This window comes from Acromyrmex echinatior, chromosome 5, assembly GCF_024713525.1.
Source record: "Acromyrmex echinatior isolate Ae372 chromosome 5, ASM2471352v2, whole genome shotgun sequence".
NCBI classification, from domain to species: domain Eukaryota; kingdom Metazoa; phylum Arthropoda; class Insecta; order Hymenoptera; family Formicidae; genus Acromyrmex; species Acromyrmex echinatior.
This window is the reverse complement of record NC_141856.1, coordinates 6,655,725-6,675,836: the sequence shown is the minus strand read 5'-3', so window position 1 is coordinate 6,675,836 and position 20,112 is coordinate 6,655,725. Positions and strand designations below refer to the sequence as shown.

General features: G+C 40.3%; 1 protein-coding gene across 1 annotated transcript in view; it reads right to left on the bottom strand.

Annotated features, from left to right (window-relative positions):
- Positions 1 to 536: 536 nt before the first annotated feature.
- Positions 537 to 20,112, bottom strand: part of LOC105143795 (headcase) — a 166,737-nt gene continuing 147,161 nt past the window's right edge. The window contains exons 3-5 of the mRNA XM_011052293.2: positions 18,591 to 18,779; positions 17,726 to 17,911; positions 537 to 17,256 (exon numbers count right to left, since the gene is read on the bottom strand). Coding sequence (XP_011050595.1) covers positions 17,083 to 17,256; positions 17,726 to 17,911; positions 18,591 to 18,779 — 549 coding nt within the window. The 3' untranslated portion in view covers positions 537 to 17,082. The remainder of the gene's footprint in view (positions 17,257 to 17,725; positions 17,912 to 18,590; positions 18,780 to 20,112) is intronic.

Here is a 20,112-nt window from a genome sequence, read left to right as displayed (position 1 = left end):
GCGAACGGAAATTATCTCTCTTTTAGTTTATATATATTTATAAAATCTATATACGCCGTATGTCGATGTATGTGGGGAGGAGAAGTTCAGGGGTGACACGCGTGAATCGTGAGATTCGACGTGCGTCGTTGCAACGCTTTCAAAGTTATCGCGAAGCCTCGATGAAAATGTTCCTGAGAATTTTAAGGGGGGGGGGGGATCAGTGGGGCCGCGCCTTAAGTGCTAATGGCAGTCCGGATTGTTAACACATAGCTACATGCGCGTATATTATATATCATACTTCGCTAATAATGTAACGTTCAGTGAACCTAGCGCTAGGTAAGTTTATGCGGTACGTTTATCATATAAACCATTTCATTTAATTTTCATATTCGTTATCGCAATAATTCCTACACCAGGGAAAACATCGTTAAACATTATCTCTCGCCTAATATTATTCTTTTTCTTTTCTTGTCACTCTCTTTCTTTCATTCTCTCGCGCTCAGTAATAATTAATAATCTTCTTTTTCATTTCTAATTTATTATTTCTTTCTCTCTCTCTTTCTCTCTCTCTCTCTCTCTCTCTCTCTCTCTCTCTCTTTCTTTCTTTCTCGCTTTATGTCTTTCCTTACGCCTTCGTCGTCTAATATTTTATTCAGCGCTCGATATAGTTATTCATATTAGAAAAATTTGTACTCTTATAGGGGAGGTATCGAGGGATACAGCTGCCTCGCTGTTGTTTTATATTTTCCATGTTTCAAGGGAACATCTTACCCAATCTCGCATGTGTCACTTTCTAAATCGAGTAACAGCCTCTCGCGATCTAACCGAGTCGTGCAATATCGCGCAGAACGTGCATCGCGTTCGCGCACTTTTTTCCGTCCTTGTAAAATGTCCCAATTCGTGTCAGATGTCAGCCAGGTAACCGAACGAAGCACACGACGTGTCCAATCGCAAGGATAGGACTGATAAAAGAAAATACATGGTAAATAAATCGTCAGATTCCTTAATCCCTATTTTCAGTCATTCTGATATTTGAAAAATAAGATCCAAGGGTTGTGATCGTATCTAAAAATTGCTAAATCTTTCCCTGAATCGCTTTTGGAATATGAAATAAGATAATAAACAAAAGTATACTTTTGCGCGCGATGATTTTTATGCGATAGAAAATGTCGACTTTTTTACCAATTTGCATACATCGCGATTGAACAGCCGCGGGCCACGTCGTCGTATTTTTATATCCTTGATAAAATTGATGTGGTCGAACGAAATGGAGAACTCAGTGGTTAACTGGCGAGAAATCGGGTGAAGAGCTCGGTAAGGGATGATCGGAAAACGAAGTAGGATGGGTCAATTTTTCAGGCGATGGTTAAAGATCCTTGCAAACCGCGCAATCACACTTCTCTCATTCACGACCGCTAAACTGAGTCACGATTGCGTTCACGTAGCCTTGCTTGGGAGTTCCATCTGCCAATCTGTATTCACCATTTTAGCGATGGAAGAATGCACGTGCGTACGCGAACTCTCTTTACGAAGTCGCAACGCGATCCCATCGTGACTCCGACTAAGCTACACGAGAATGGGAAATAGCTCCATTAATGCATAAGTATACGCGTGTGTATATATATGTTTACCACGTGCAAACGTACCTATAGATAGGACTTGATACGAACTACGACGTCTAAGGAGGAGTCCTCTTTTCTATTCGCGAAAAGGACTGATTAACCGTGAGCGATTCTAAACCCCGTCAAATCTCTTCGATCAAACCGTACACCGCTAGTGGTAATATGTAATATATATTTACCGTTATCGCTATCACGCTATTATATGTACGTGTACACGTATATATTCATTATGTGCGTATATATATATATGTATATATATATATATATGTATGTATAATATTACCCAAAACCGTCGTTACGACTGCCTTTTGTAGGTTTCCTTCGAAAAAAGCTCCGACCTCGCGCGACCTCAGCTTCAACGTTTCCCTCCCCCTCGTTGCCTTCCTATTTACGGTAAAAATTTGCATAGATCATCGGCATTCATCCGTCATGAATTCCAAACGCTCGCGCGAATCCGCGTTCATTGCTCAGTGTGATATCGCCAATTATTCGTTTTTCTGATTGTTTCATCCTCTTTTTTTCGTTTTTTTTTCCTCTTCTGGACCGAATATCGTAGGAAGGCGAACGAGAGTCACAGGGCAGGGCAGTAAGACATGGAAAGGCTATCGCAATTCAGTGTTCCCTCCGTTCCTTTCATCCTTTTTATCATTTGTAACCATCTCTTTTTCCTCTCCGTCCTTCCTCTCTTTTTTCTCTTCTCCTCTCACCGCCCTCGGGAAAAAAAGAAATAGATCTGAACGTCCGCGATGGGAGATAAAACAGGAAATCGGAAAGAAGTCTGGTGCGCGATGTTCCAGAAGACAGGGACGTTTACGTCGTTCGAAGTCTCGATTGCACGCGGAATGGAAAGAATTCACTCGTTAACCGGGACTCCAATGACGACGAAGTCGACAGCGATACGGTAAAGAAACGTTAGATTGTCCTTAAGTGTTCACTAGCTGTATATCCGTCAAACGCGTAGCCAATTACAGTTCGTCACAGTAACGACTTCGAGAAAACACGAACGAATCTGATTTCTGTGGACGACGTTCGTCGTAAAATACAACGCTTAAGAAGCAGATAATCGAATAACGAAAGGATAAATAAGAGAGAACAGCGCGATTAATTTAATTTAATTTTATCTCTCATTCCATTTCACGATTATGAAATTATATTACACAAAAGTCAATCGTTTATCATCGGCTTTCTTCAAAGCACGCAAAAACTTTTGCTATTTAGCTTCATGATAATTGACAATTTTTGGAATTATAAGCTTTCCTTGGTTCACATTTTAAAGAATCATGAAAATTTCGTTCGTTTCATAATCTTTGTTCGATATATGAAAAAAGAAATAAGACACAATGTAGTACCAAGTATGTGTACGTAAGAAAGAAAAAATAAAAAAATGTCTCGAAGTGCACGCGCAGTCGTCAGAAGTCCTCGCTATGCCTTAAACTCTATAAGTTTAATCTCACTACAAATGATATCGGACGTTGATCTCCGATGGAGAGCGGCAATTTCTTTTTACGCGTCCACTTCACTTCCCTCTCTCTTTTCATCCCTCTCTCTCCCTCTCTCTCTCTCTCTCTCTCTCTCTCTCTCTCTCTCTCGCTTCCTTCCGTAGAAAAACACCAGACTTTTCGTCACCTTTCACCCCTTTCCACAAACTTCCCGTTCGGTTGTCCCGTTTGGTCCGCACTACCAGCATGATTATTCGCTTTTGCATCGCAAAATGCTTGTGTCTACTATGATTTCTTTTTTTTTGTTTTTGGATCGCTTCCATGCCTGCCGTCCGATCGGTTTCTCTCCTCTCGATTCTCTTAATAACTAAGTAATACGGCTAAGTGTCTAAAACTACGCGCGGCCTCCGAATGAGGTGTTGCCGCATCCGTGTCCTCGTTCCGACACGAGGGCGGATCAAAGTGTGATTATAGAGGAGTATACTCTATATACCTATACGGGATTACTTATCAAGGTTACATCGACGACACATCCTGCAAACGGTTACGTTCGAGTGTCTCGCGTTCGCGATCGATCGTGCCCGAGCGGATCATCGGGCAGGGACTAGCTTTCTCAGAAGATCGTTTCGATGCGGCACGATCGTCGATCTCGTAGCGCTCTATTTTTTTCTTCGATTTTTATTCAGTTTACGTTTTTCGGTTCTTTATCCCTTGTTACGGAAGGTTTATCGATCTTCATCCGTATCAGAAGGGCTAAGCAGAGGCGAATCTTCGATTACTCCCGAACCCTTCTCGATATCTACTCGATACTATTATAACATAGCGTGCGCGTTTCCGAAATTGCCGACGAATTGCTTTTGCCTTAAACTAAACTTAACAATGTCTTAATTTTGATAAATACTACCGTGTCAATTTTCCACACGACCCTTCTTTCCGTCTTCGCGTGATCGACGTAGCGATCGCTTAAAAAAATAGGGTACAAAAATTATTCATCTAAATTTGTGAGATCTTACCGAATCTAAAATCGCTCCTTCGCGTATTATTAATTTTTTTTTTTATAACACAGCCGAATAAAAATGCCCGAATTACCTCTAAGAAACTTATATCGAGAATCTTAATTTTTAGCGTCCGATCCGCGTTCGCTCGAGGAACGCTCCGTTTTTTTTTTAATTTTCATTTTGTAAAAAAGAAGTCTACCCTTAAGATCCACCGTGAACTTAGCCCCCATTAAAAGCGCGACGACTACGAGAGCGTATGTCGATCAATTCGCGCGATCTTTCCTTCTCTTTCTCTCTCTCTCTCTCTCTCTCTCTCTCTCTCTCTCTCTTTCTCTCCCTCGGCCAAATTTCGTTTCTCGGTTTCTTTTTTTCTTTTTCCTTTTTCCCTTTATTTTCGCGTGTCCGCTAACTATACTAATTGTAAAGACGCAAATATTACGAAGTTCGCCGCAGTCGGATCGGCATTACTGTCGCGATTGGTGTTGATTTACAGTGACAACGCGAATCTTCCCTTCTTAAAGACGACAAGAAATGTACGTCGCAGTCTTACGCGGGTATCTCACGTACGTATACATTGAAGAACGTACATTCGTTACCGTCGACATTGTTTGCTTTATGCCATTATTTGCCTTGGGATCGGCATATTTATGAATCAATTGCGCTGCGCGCTTCGCGACAGCCCGCGAAGCGTATATCGGAGGATTAAACGTGAGTTACTTAAAATGATACCATTCGCGCAAGTCGCACGTAAAAGAGCGTCGACTATGCTAGAAAAATCCAGCACGTTGTTCCCGATCGTGGCGATCCATCCCACTTCGCATGCGGATGTCCGATTTAAGGCCGAAAGCGAAACTTTTCTGCATCGAGTCGAATAACGACCCGTCTACAGGAGAACTTGAAAAGTTGTCACCGGGCTTAATCAAAGATCCATCACGTGCACCTGTTAATTAGTGTGCCGGGGGATCCTTCATGATCAAGACGACGGGCGCGAATGATTCTCCAGCAATGACTACGCTTACAAATACAAATTCGACACGACGCTGTTTACACAGATGACGCTTTATATAAGTCTACTGACTTGGGGGTTACACAGGGTGGGCTTAAAGGGGTATACGTATATACGTGTATTTTATATGTGTATATATATGTACGCTACAAGTGCGATTAAATGCACGAATAGGGAGTAGCACATCCACACACCATTCAGACATCGGTTAACACCCTAAGGAAATTGCAAAGGTTGCAAACGGGTACTTTTGGTATAACGGGAGGGAAGGGGGAACCTACGAACTAGCGATTAATGTGTATCCCGTTAAATTCTTAATTACGCGTATTATTCGCGCGTCCTCGCAGCGAGCTTGTGCACCAAAGATAATGCGTGTACCGCCCACGCGTGATCTTTCGCGGCAAGCTGCATGAAGAATCCAATGATGTAAAAAAAAAAAAGAAGACTAAAAAGAAAAGGAAAAAAAAACCGATTCTGTCTTAGAAGTGCGCGACTATCCGTCGTTGATTACGAAGTTGCGATTTCGCAGTGCGCTCGTGCGTGATTTATCGTCGATCTGTTTCCTGAAATCTGTAAAGTTTCGATTGGCTCACGGCTCGCGAGAGAAAGATGGGAAGGGAAAAAAGAAGAAAAGGGATGTGGGAGGGTTGCGATCGAGAAATTGATTCTCCGGAAATGCGCCAATACGCCGAGCAGTGAACCAATTGTCTTTACACTTCCGTCAAATGTCGCAATCCTGCGTATCGATTTGCTTTTTATTCATGTTTTCGTCCTTCACGAATTCCATTCTCCCGTCTCCGCGTGTCCTCCATGTTTATTCCATCAGCGGATATATGTCAACGGGATCGTTTTAGGCCAAGCGCCGAGACATCGTGCGATACCAAAGCGATGAGTTCAGGCTCAGATCGCGAATCTTTGATAAATTGGACCGACTAAGACATCAGCATCGATTCAACCGATAGGACAACACCTCCGCCGCGAGTTATATTTCTCCCATCTACTGCATTCTAAATAATTCGTTGGCACATCATTATGCATTTTAACTTTTACTGTACTATTCCGAATATTTCGTATCCGATTCCTTTCACGTAAATTTTTCGCAAATTCAATAAATTGAATTATGTACTATATTTTATTATTTTCCAAAATGAAGTGTAAATATTTGTTTTAGAAAGTTGAAAGTATGTTTGTGAAGTTTTAGAGATTTTTTTGAAATATTTTATTAGGTGAAAGAAATAGACGGATACGACATACCTAAACTCCATCGTTTTGTTTCTAATACCATAAGGTAATTTAAACAAATTCTTTTGAGCAAAGAGAAATCTCTCTTAAATTCACCACAAATACTTCACAGACTTAAATAAAATGAAGTACACGAATGAAACGATCGGTTGTTTAGTCTTATATTTTGTAAAAGTTATAATACAGAATTTTCAGTATGGCGAAATTATATGCAGAAAAAGAGAAGAATACGAATATAAAAAAAATGTTACGTAACGTAGATTACTGAACTCATCGCTACAGTATAAAATAATAATGTCGCAAACGCTATTAATTAAGAGAATCCATCTTCCCCCATATTCAACTTTACGATATCTTTAAATTGTAGCTCAGAGAGACACGCAGAGGCGAGATGGTAGCGTTATACGTTAATAACAACATTATGCTCCTATGTACATTTGTACCTTGGCCAACGTATCCAATCGACTCGATTACGGCCGAGCCCCCAGCATTCGTTTGAAAAATCCCGCACAAAATTTCGGCCACTTCTTGATAGAGATCCACTTGAGCTAAGCGTTCTGCCTCCCACTTAAAAAACGCGTTACATTACCATCGTTCGCGTCTTAACAGCAGCGTTTCTTCGACCGCGTTATCGACAAAATTATCTTGCGATAATCGTTTGCGAAATCTCTCCTCGGGGGGATCGAGAGCTCGGCTTCTTCAATCGTAGAACGTGAAAGACAGCCGGTGTGTGTACTATTTATGACGTCGGCGAACGATACCCTTCCTTGTCTCGCGAACGCATCCCTTTCTCTCAGGGATGTTTCCGGACTCGCCGGAAAACACCCTTTTGGTCTCCCTAGTCGCGAGAATCTCTAAGCAAAACGGTTCTCGCGAAAGCAGTTGGCAGTGGAAAGACCAGTGCGATCGATGGACATGGTGTGCACGCCAGTCGCCGACGTGAGAAAAACAAAACCGCTCTCCAGTAGCGCACTCGATAAAATTTCTTCGTCGTTCTAACGTTTCAGTATAACAATCATTAGGCAACGTACATTAATTACATCACTTACAGGATTAGCGACGGAGGTGGGAACGGATGCGGGGGGAGGGGGAGGGGGAGGGGGAGGTAGGGTAGATGGGAAGAGGAAGATGGACAAAGATGGAATTCGATAAATCCATTGAATGTCGACGTTTATCGTCGGGGGACGAGGAGACACTACGAGATTTTTTTTTTGTATTCTGTGAAACTTAATCGGGAATTCGAGAGACGCGGAGTACGAATTCCATGGAATATCCCCCTTCGATACCGACGTTCGCTTCCGACGCGAATCCCTCCTCGCTCGCGTTTCATGTTCGCGAGCAGCGTCACTATACTTATCTCTTTCTCTCGTCTCTCGCATAAATCCGGCGTCTTTAAATAGAGCGCGAAATGAGCGCAACACGTATCGTCTCTATCCATTCTTCTCACTTTGTACGTCTTTCGATAAGAATGTAGCGTTTGTCGGGCAGGCTAGATGCCGCGATTCGATTCCCTAAATCCGCATTCCTACATATATAACTCCCTTTCCATCGTATATATTCCTCTCCCTCTATTTCTGTATCTTTCTCTTTCTGCGTCTGAAAGTATATATTTAACCTGTAAAACAGGAGAGAATTCGTGCTGTCGCACGGCACGGCCGACTTCGACTGCTCGGATTATCCGTAGAATCAGTGTAATCTCTGAGCATGAGCATATCCATGATGGAAGAAACCCAAGTCGTTCTCGAAACAAATTTCATACAATTTTGCGCCAATGCCAAACGCCATATTTAAATAGACGCATTTATAGACTATACCCTGACAAAAAGACGAACATTAAAATCTGATATAGTTCCCACGCAGAATTTAGATCTAATTAACAAAAGCACGCACATTTAAATAAAACCACAATATGTAAGTAAAAGAATAATGATGTGATGCCGATTCAATCACCGCAAGATGGTGGTATCTGGCATGCAATTCTCATTGCATTAAATAGATATGTGAACAAATATTTATTATTCTCATTGGCTAATTAGAAATGTGTATGCGCACTAGCACACCTGAACTTTCTTCCACCATGAGCGTGTCAAACTTCGTGCGAATGTCTCGTGCGAAAGCTATGAAGCTCTCATGCTAAGAAGCCAGCTCGTGCTCGCCCGACTAGCCGAGGTTCGAGAATATGGTATACACGAGTTAACGTTCATTAACGAATTAACATCACAATCAAGCTATTACAGGTGAAAAGGCGCGTTAACCACCACGGAGACCATCACCCTCGCCTGCCGGCGAGTCCTCTTTTTTGGCTTCGTCGACCCGTGACGGTTAACGTGCGCCGAACGTGGAATTTAACTCTGAAGATCAATGTTCTCCGATCTAAAACCGCACCCTCGACATCCTCTGATTGAGCGGTATGGTAACTGTAACACTCGGGTAAGTTCGGAGAGACGGTTTTCAGCGCGGAGCCATTGAAACGCCAGGGGGTTTAAATATAACTGTTTTTCAAATAGTACGTATATCTAATAATATAAATGAAACGGAAAAACTGCGATATTGTTCTCAACGCAATAAATGTTCGCGCGATCTTCCTCTAATACGGTACGTAGGTAATAGTTACACGGTTAACTATATGTGTACTTAACGTATTGCGCACTGATATAACATGCGCACGTATATGTCTATGTATCTAATGTATTTACGTGTTCGCTTATCAATCCTTACCACATTAGAAGCACAAAACAAAATCTCAAACATTGCTCTTGATCTACGCGAAGTGAAAGAAGAAAATATCTGATGAACTGAGGAACGAGCTACTAAATTGAAGAAAAGCGCAAGAATTCTAGAAGTCACTGAAGCGATTCAGTGCACTAAAAAAACTAACAAGTCTGCTCTTGGAGACATTTTGGACACCCCTTAATGAATTCGAATCCGGACGATTCGTTAATTAAATAACTAAAAAATATAACGCTAAATAGAAATGTCTCAAATAAAATATAAATGCTTGTATAGAAAGAAAATATATATGTTTATTTATTTTAGAAGAAATATGAATCAAGTTGTGTGAAAAAAATTTCATTTTAATCAATGTAAAAATAATTATCGTTTGATTTTAATATTAATTATTTGTTAAAAAAAAAATTAAACGTATCGTCTGGAATCAAATCTATGTGCCGAAACGGCAGAAGGAAGATCGCTTGTGCGATTCTACCACGGAGTGTTGGGCCTCCTTCTCATCGATCACAAAAAATTATCACCATTTCGCGTACCCTCGAGTACGCTCGCGTAAATAATGCTGTAAGAAACTGTAATAGAAAAAAGGAAGGTCGAATCAGAAGTTTCGTGCCCGAGCTTTCATCGCGAAGCGTTTAAGAGTCGAATATTATGGAAATAAAGAACTGCTCTCCGCTGCACGATTGTGACGACTGCTTATCATCCCGATTTGCTGCAATAATTGCGACTAATAAAGACGCTGTTAGAAACGTGTATTCGTGTACGTATATGTGTGTATATGTGTGTATTAACGCGTGCGTGACCACAGCGTATTGCATATGACTATGACGAGAGATCACGAAGCGATTTTCACAAGTTGTGTTGCTCTAAGATGATATAGCGCGTACAAAAATCAGTCAATAAAATGAATTTATTACGATTTGATCAAAGGTGTTAAGCCATACTTCACATAGATTTCGTTTCGAGTTCTGTATAATATACTTGGCCAATGAAGTACAACCTTCGAACTATTTTGTTCAGGCTGTCATCTTTTCTATCTCAACGTCTCAACGTAGCAAATCTCGGCTCTTATACGCTCACCGAATAAATATTTGAGATGAAATATCGGCGCCCATCATTATAAAGTAAACTTGCCTCGCCAATGGTTCCAGCCATTTGATATTTATAACGTCTGGGATTCTTGATATTTATCTTTTCCGTTATCATCTCGATAACAGCAGATATTATGATGTGCGATCTCTATGTGTTATCAGATGAGGTCTCTTACAATCCCACTGTTTTTACAACCCCACATACTTTTGCGATTTATGGTTTGAGAAAGTGAAACAAACTTGCCCCTCGTGTCTCATCGTCGATACCGTAGAACGCGCATTTGTGGTTTTCATGTGATTTATTTAACGCGTGCGGTTGCATATGTGTAATCAGAATGTGCGTGTGTGATTTCTTTCTCTCGGTATATTTCTAAGGAGCCCGTATACGTTGCTTCGCACATATTTGCGACGTACACGCTGAGAACGTACGTATATATAGATTTATATATACATATATTTCGATATATATATATACCTATAGTTGTCTAGCACAGCTGTAAAGACCCTTATTCGCTAAAGAGACAAAAATTGATGATTCTTAAACGTACGTATTATTCATTTTTCATATAATATATATATATCTATCTATATATATATTTTCACGTATATATATTTCTTCATCTATTCATTTATTTTATATATCGAATTATTTAAACGAACTTTGACCGACGAGAAAATAGTTCCCTCACGTCCTGTGGCCACGTCAAGGCCGCGTGAAAGGATTCCGATGAACAACCGATATAATTACTATGATTAGTACGTAATAAAATTTTCCCTCTCCCCCTCGTCTCAATCGTTCTCTGACATCCACAATATGACACAATAACTTATCACTAGGACGATTCGTCCGGTCGTCTACCCGATTTTGCTCGAAGACGTCGTTCGATTGCACCGGTGCGGCGCGATCTTCCCCGGATTCTAGAAATTTCTCTCTCGCCCACTTCCGGTATGGAGTTCCCGGAGGGAGGACGCACGCGTCGCCCTCGCAGCTCAGCGCGAAATGGCGCACGTTCCGATGTTCCTCCAAGATCGAATTTCTGTCTCAAGGCCGACGTCGATCTTGGCCGAGTTCCCAGTCACGCTCGATTCAAAGTTGACCGGCGTCGAGATGGAGGTCCATGGGGAGGGTTGTCGCACGTCTTCGCACCCCGAGGCGAAGCTCGAGGACAGAATCTCACCTTTACTTTTCCCTCCCTTTCCTCCTACTCTCCTCATCATCCTCCTCTCTTTGGAAGCCGGGTGAACGACCGGCGAAAACGAAAGGGCGAAATCTTAACTACAAGAAAACTGTCGTTCTATATATATAAACTTACTATTTATCGATGATTCAAACCTTTTCTTTTCAAGTAATGACTCTACACTAAACTCTATTCATAATTCAACCATTCGTAACCTTTCTACTCCATCACGGAGACTCAACCCTCTTTCCCTCCCTCTCTCCCATCAACCCTGTCCTCCTAGATCCATACAAACGTACCACGCGAACGCCATTCGGATTATATATAAAATTCACAAACGCGGGATATATCGATTATTTAGTAAAACCTTCGGGTAGTGAGGAAGGCAGGTGTCTGATCGATAATACCGCTTATCTTGAAAGAACGGTAAAGTCATCGACAGGATCGCTACCCCCCGCTGGTACCCCAGTCGTCCATATAAAAAACACTGATATACAAAACGTTCACTAGATCGACACTGAACGTTGGTGAACGGCGCGACGAGAAGAAATTTCCAACGGATAAATTCATGCGTACGAGAAACGCACGAAATGCTGCAATCGTGTCGGTTCGTGTAAAGCGTGAATAAGCTTTGTACTGCCTTATCGTTAGCCTGAATATCTGCGAATTTTTTAGAGTAACAGCGAAATTCCCAACGTTCGAGAAGACGCTTGAATTATTGGCGGATTATCTTTCGATTGTTGCGCACATACATAGGTTTCCGGAAGGCTAAACATTCGGAATCACTGGTATGCTTATGTGAGGTTCAGACTTGCGATTGTCGACGTTATGGAAGATACCATAACGTATCCATTTGCTGAATATGACTAGCTTCCTGAGATACAGAATATTCGTAATTCGTGAAGTTAAACTCGCCTTTAAAAAAAAAAAACACTGAAAGAACGATTTTGCTAAAATATCTAAAAATTTAAATAAATACAGATTTGGAAACGATTTTGTTGGATTTTTAAAATAATTATGTAGAAAATTCAAATATGAGCAATGCTACAGAAAGATAGACATTCTCGCAACCAGTTTGAACGTTCTACACAATTATTTTATGATGATCCAAGAAAATTATTTTTAAATCTGTATCTATTAGAGCTAAGTTTTTAGATGTTTCAGCAAAACCGTCCTTTGCGTGAAGTAACACGGAATTTTAACGAAGTTAAATCTTCCTCTCTTTTCATTTATGTAACGTTCACATCGCTCTTTCGTTTTTGAACTGAATGTCACAAATACATCTCATTCTTTCACTGCATTTCGACATCAATTAACATAATAACCGGTCAGTCTGATCAAGAAGATATCACAGTGCTGTGCTCTGCGTGGAGCATGTCTCGTATAAGAAACCCCGCGTCAAACTTCCCGACAATCTTCTGCGTGTATCGTCTTTCAAAGATTGTCGTTTCTATCAAAAGATATGACATCGAGAATCACCGGGGGATATATTTACTTGAATATCAAACCTTTCGGAAATCCCGCTCTTCCACGATAATCCTTGGAAAACAGCGCTTCCCAGCTTGTATCTTTGTACAATATATTTTTTATATCGGATCTTTGTGAATCGGGCTAACGTTGGCGGTTTTACAGCGCAATAGCAGCGAGATCTCGCCGATAGTTTCTCGTCGCGCGGTTCCACCCACGTTGTTGGTGAAAATAGCAAAAGTACAAAATCGCTATAGTAATTATCCGAATAAAAAAGATTAGCCTAATGTAACATTAACCTTATCAACTACGGAGCTAAGTGCGCCGTCGTGCGTCGACGCACGATCGATGATAAAGACACTTGCTGTCCTCTTAGAAAAAAAAGCAGCAGCTTGCTACGGCACCGTCAGTAGCGAAAAAGGTATCCTTTTTCCCCTCCCCTCTCGCGACGATTCTTCTTGTCTGCCGTAAGTTCATCGCTTTTCTACGTTCCGAGGATCCTCCGATACCAGTTCGACTCGAAATTCGAATCCGACTGGGATGTTTGTCTCCACATAATCGCGCACGAAATTATGGTAAAAGAAAAAACTAAAGGTGCTCCCCAAATCGCAATATTCTCGGCTTCGCCCCTAATCTACGCCTGCTGCTGACACGTCAACATGATCAGCCATTGCCAAAAATTATCTAAATTCTGTTGTAGAAAGGCTCCTACGGTCACTACTGTTTTTCCTCATTTTTTCAATGAAATACTTTAATTGTACTTATTAATATTGATACTTTATATATATATATATTTATTGGTTCTAAATTATTAATAAACTTACATATATATATACAGAATTATTATTCTGTATAATTATATATTTTGATTATTCTTTTCATTAACAATATAACAAAATCAAGTACATTAAAGTAGAAAAATGTAAGGTACGTTTTATATCTAAAAGGACGTTTCGTACTTTAATGTTCTCAAAATTTTCAAATTCGAAGATTCTTATATTTTCTATCATCGATGCATTTAATAAATGCGAGTAAAACTGAAAAATAGCCGAGAAAGTGCGTTTAGGAAAATTTCGTAAACACGAGGAGCCTTTTGTGATTCTGTTTATTACGAATCCACGCATTGAAATAATTCTCGTGATCGCGTCAATCCGTGCAAAGCCACGATAAATAATAACCGCGTGAATAACTTTGAAACTATATTGATCCTCTCAGTTCCTTTCTCGTTTTTGTTTATGACAGGAACTCACAGGAGCTGGTAATAGCACACATCGCTGATTCTTATTAAAAATTGAAAGCAGTAGGGAGTACAGGCGACACATGCATCTATTATACACGCGTCATAAGTCATTAAGAAAAATTTCTCGTACACGCTTCCGATCGTACGAGGAACTTGAAACGGCTCGAAAACTGGCTGTCGCGTTAATTTTGAAGAGAATGTTCCACTTACCTTGAAAAATGTATATATAAATGTGGTTTCTTTTATAAAGGCCAATTTTGTGTCTCACGTCTCGACAAACTTCGCACCAAAAGGCAAAGGAAATGTTTAAAACAGCGGTACTTCCATTTTCTAGATCCAGATTTCATCTCATTTCGAAAAGCGATAATTGAGCCCATTTTCGATGCTTCCAACGTCGCTCGAAATTTTTATCGCACGTGCTGGCGATAAAAAAAATTCAAGTTCCTTTCACCATCGATCAAGCTAGCCGTACTTGCGCTTTTTAATCAGCATTGTCAAAGGTGGCGAATTCGATAAAGGTCAGACAAAGATACGAATTGGAAAACGAAACTTGGAAAAGAAGGAAGAAAGACAGAGGAAATACTAAAATGCTGCTTTTGCTTGGCAATTGCTCATTTGGCACTCTGAGAAAACGTACGATCGAGACGAAACAATCGGAGAAGGACTCAAACGCGATCGTCCTTACTTCCGGTACTAAACGCGCGAGAAATTATTAATTAATGCGGGAGTTTAATTCATCGCGCACAGGAAATCGGCGTCAGGTGTCTGATTCGCCAATGTTGGTTGTCCAAGGAAGATTTTCTCAAACTGATACATCCTCAAAGCGCTGCCGCGCGTTTTCCTGTGCATTATTTTTTAATTTTTTTAATTTTTTTTATTTCTCACCCCCCTATTTTCTTATCTCATTTTTCTTCGATTCTTCAATGAGTGAACGGAACTGCGTGACTACTTCAAAAATTAATGAATGAATATCGTTTTATTCCTTGTATTATTTATTTCTTACAACGTAAAAAAAAAAAGAAATTGCGCCTATTAATCATATAAACGCTATATCCTTTTTTATCCCTCTAATCATGATATCTTTTTTCGCAAAAAATCATACAAATAACTGAAAATATTATGTATAAAAAGAAAATTTAAGTTTTTGAAAAAAATATTTAACAGATTACAATTAATGTTATTTATATGCGTATTTATTTTCGTGCATTTCGAATTGATAAATATAACACTGTGCAGCAAAATAAAATTTAAACAATTTTTCACGTGGCATATATTGTTAAAAAAAATATGCATCGCTTGTATAAAAAAAATGCATACTGTTGTCAATGTTACATGGAAATAAAACGATACTTTTTGGTTTTAACAGATGTATGGCCGATGGAGACGAACGAAAATAAAGCCACTACGCAAAAGCGTGAAGTAGTCACGCAGCTTCGCGATCCTCATCGCGTTACGCATCACACACATTGGGGCATTATATTATCTCCTAAATATACCTCCCGACATACGGATTAAGTATACTTTTTTAAATCGAAGTAACGTAAAAAAGGTACACGATCGACTATACTACCTTGAGAACGGTGGGCGGTCTGTTTGTGGGACGGCCGCTATTGGTGGACAGCAACGACCAGCATCGCCAGAAAAAAAGGAGGTTCTCTTCCTCTCCAAACACACTTGTTTCTCTCCCACTTAATATATTATATACACTGGCTACTTCGGACGATCACGACTTTCCGCAAGAATCGTCCTATATACTCGAATGAGCGATGACGGGACGATCGGAGAAACGAGAGAGCCGTGCACTTTCGTCTAGACGAAAAAACCGTGTGTACATAGCACGAGCAGTAGTATCAAACAATTGGTTTCTTCTTTCAATGAGTTTACTTTTATCTTTATGACCGGCGCGAATTTCGTCCGTCCCTTAGCAACGCTCCTGTCCCGAATCGCGGAAAGTCGCGACGCGCGCCCGATCGAATCAACGTTGAAAACCCATCGAATGAGTCGTAGATCCTTAAACAAAATCAACATGGCCGCCATAAACGTATAAACTAATAAAATGTAAAAAAAACAACGTGTTCTCGATTATCTAAGTAACAAACGATAGTTATTTCTTCTTTCTTTCCCTCCCAATCTTTCCTAGAAAGTAGCCTTTTTCTTTTTTTCTTTTTTCTTTATACACGTTTACAATAAAGAGAATCGACTTTTCCGTGTTCTAATATCGAATTTCTCTCCGCCTAAATTTATTTCATGTATTTATTTTTCTTTAAAGTAATTTCAACTATATTATAAAACGGGAGACGGCGAAGCTGTCACACTTGTCGCCCGAAGTTTCCGAAAGAAACCGTCCAAGAGATGTGATTCAGCTCGTAGTCCAAAACTTTTGTGCATAAATGATGGAACACACAGATTTCACCAACAAAAAAATTTTTACTAGTTAAAACTCACCTATATCAGAGAACTACGTCTGTGTAATGACACAAGTGTCAAAACGTAGTGTATACTAATAAAAAAATTACTTGCCATTTATTACAGCAAAACGCACGATAAATGCCTTAAGAAACTTAAAGAGCAACGTTATAGGGAAAATAAAGCATACTAATTTTGCAAAGTCTCGCCTCGCGCATCGTCAAACGAAACGTCAATAATTCGACGTCTCCCGCTTAAGATCAATCTAGACAAACAATTCTACAATTGACATTAAAAAGAAACATCTTAAATTTTAGTACTATGGGAATGCGCCAAGGGGCTCGCGCGTACCGTCATCGCATAGAATAGATTGCTACAAAAGGAAAAAAAAAAAAAAATATTATAATGCCTAAGAAATTACGAAGAAACATCAGCTGTCGACCGAAATAAAAGCGTTTGGCGAGCTAATAGGAATTAATACATCGGTGGATCCGGCCGACAACACGCGCCAGGAAAGATCGCGGCCCCCGTGCGCGTTCGCCATCGTCAAGTCTCCTAGAAGGTCGCGAGGGGAGGATTCTAGAGCACGGTCGTCCGGAACAGGGAGATCGACTTGTAAAAGAGAGGATACAAGTCAGCCGCAGTCGTGCGCATACGGCGGCGGTTCGCTAAGTTCTCTAATGGTTACGGCCACTGGCTGTAGAGCTGAAACTGCTCGCGGGTGAAGCAGGCCGAGAGCGGTTTCACAAAGTGGGCGTCGACCGTCCTGCAGTGTGGGCAGCCAAAGACGCGGCTGTAGTCCGAGTAGAAGTTCAGTCGCTGATGAGGGTGGATCAGGGGTTTCTGGCAGCTGTTGCACTGGAACGAAAATCGAACGACGGTGCGCTCATTTCGTGAACGTTGTTCCCTTTGTTGCGGGCGGGCATGACGAATCGGTGTGATAGAAGCGTACAGCTTGATCGTCCAATTCGCCACGTATTGTAAGTTCGTATTATATTATATTACATCACAACATTCACAAACTACGAAATAGTCTATCTCGAAAATCATCAATTTGAAAAAAAATAATAATAAGAAAGTGGTACTGTCGTAATTCACATTGATATTAAATTGAGAGAAGTAAATAAGTGTAAAACAAGCGAGAGATAATTTAAAGAGTCTTCTATTCCGATAATTATGACTGTGTAGATATTATGGCGTCAAAATAACAAAATCTTTTTTATACAAATAGTAGCGAGAGCACACTACTCGCGATGCTGTATTAACGCTCACGTGTTTAAAGGGTCAAAGTTCGACTGGGTCGACTAGTCACGAATTTAAAGCTTACCTTGAGTCGCTCGCTGCAGCAGGGCATTGCAGCGAAGATATCGTAGCTATACATGGTTCCGAGAACCAAGCTCGAGCCATCCCACGGCTGGGTACAGAAACGACAGCGTACGGGCTGCCCGCCGCTGCCCTCCAAACAACTCATGCACACAGCTGACAAAAATTGTGTGCGACCTTCGACCTTCACCTGGAATAAAATATCACAAAACCGGACGTGCTATTGAAATCTTGCACACGGAAGGAACGATTTTGCTGAAGTATCTAAAAATTTCGCTCGATAGACAGATCTGAAAATAATTTTGTTGAACCATCAAATTAATTATGTAGGAATTTCAAACCTCCCGAAAAATGCTGCAAAAATTTTGATATTACAGCAACGTTCTACCTAATTACTTGGTTCACAACGAAATTATTTTCAAATCTCAATCTAGTTAAATTTTTAGATACTTCAGCAAAATCGTTCCATGCAGAACCATAAGAATATTGCAGTTAAATCAAAGGAACAAAAAATGCGATAAAACATAAATTGTCATTTTAGCGTTTCGCACAGCGTTTGCTTGTAAATTTGTAATTAAATTGTTAATCAGTGTGCAGAAATAATATTTATACATGTCAGACAGATACTGCGTATCTACTATGTTTTATTAAGACATTATTGAAATGTTCTCCGAACATTTGACGTAAAAACAAAGTGTACTAAATTATCTATCGATTGATTCTTCTTAATTAAATTACTTTGTTTGAGATAGCTTCATCTGTGAATAAAGTACTAAACTCATTAACATTTTTATGTTACTTAATTAAATACTTGTCTTATTTTTTCGATAAGAAAATCGATACTTGTAAAATTTTCATGGGAAACATACCTCAGCGCAAGCAGGCGAATGTTGTCTGGGTGACAAGAAGAATGTGCCGTCCACCAATGGATACCTGTCGAAAACCAGCATGGCAGCGCGACAAAGGACACATGTAACTCGAGACCATTGCAGAGCGGCCAATGTCGATAGAATGAAGCATCTGGTGTCGTCGTTGCCGTGGTTGCCCTCGTCTTCCATCTGAAAACAAAAACCGTTAATGAACACATCGTTACATTGTATGCGCAATCGTGTTGAATAAACATATAATATAATATATAAAAATAAGAGAGACTGTTCGTACCGGTAATAACTCGTCAATTTATTTTTCTCTTCACAATTTACGAGGAAAATAAAAGAAATATCAGAAAAGAATGAATTTTTCTTTCAAACTTATTACAAGTTTATATTCGAAGATCCGATGGGAAATATCCCTGGTAGGTATCGTATCACGTCGGGCAGAAAACTCAAAGTTACTTTGAGCGGAAACGTTAGTCGATAACGACATCTTATCCCTTCGTTCGATCTCGTTTCCCGTTTACTTGTGAGAATGATAATAATTTGAATGCAGAATTCCCTTCCGGTAACTCTTACGCGCGAAGTAATAATGTCGGCATCAACAAAGCTCATGCCCGCCCTGCTCGTTAAACCAGTTTCCGTTAGCCTTTGAAAGAAGAAAAGTACACGGACCTCCATACTAACCACCGTCGTAAAAAGACCGAAGGCGACGGCGAGGGTGGAAGATTCGAAGGATGCAACGTGGCGTGGGTCTTGATAATAATGGATAAACTAAGAAGGCGGTGACTGAGAAACGCCATAAAGATTTTCGAGACAAGAGCGAGAGGGGAATAGATAGAGCAGGATGGAAAAAGGATGCAATGGCGAAACGCACTTCTGGATCAGGGCACTAACGGATGAAGAAGCATGGAAGCCTGGAAACCCTGCGATGAAAGTTTTAGAAAAACGCGCCCTAGAGTTCTCATAACCGGCGAAGGGAAAAGGGCAACGAGATACGCAACGAGGTACTTTCAAAAAATCCGTCAGTGAATCTTAATAGTCTTGAAAAAAGTCTGTTGAAACAGACTCCTTCCGAGCTGGAGATGGAGAAAGAGCCGGTGAGACAGTTGTATAGTAGTAAAGGAAGGTTTTAATAACAAACTGAAGAAGAGGACAAAAATGGCAGTGAAAGAAGCACAAGCCAGAGTAACTGTAATAGAAAGGAAAATTGAAAGGTAGCCGCTTTCGAAAGGGCCAGCGAAACGGCGACGAAGGAAGCGGAAACGAGTAACTCTGCTGCCGAGGAAAAACGTCAGCAGACGGTTTATAACCATAGTAAATAACCAGTCTTTCTACTTTGTGATTACAAAGAAAAAAATAGAATAAAGCAACGAAAGAATGTTCGCAACGTTGATAAGTAGAGACAAGAATGTTATTATACTATTAGATAACTTTTACAATTAATAAAGACAACCATTTTAAAGCTGATTTTTCATTTTCTGGTTAATTTATGATTTAAGTTTAAATTGATCCCACT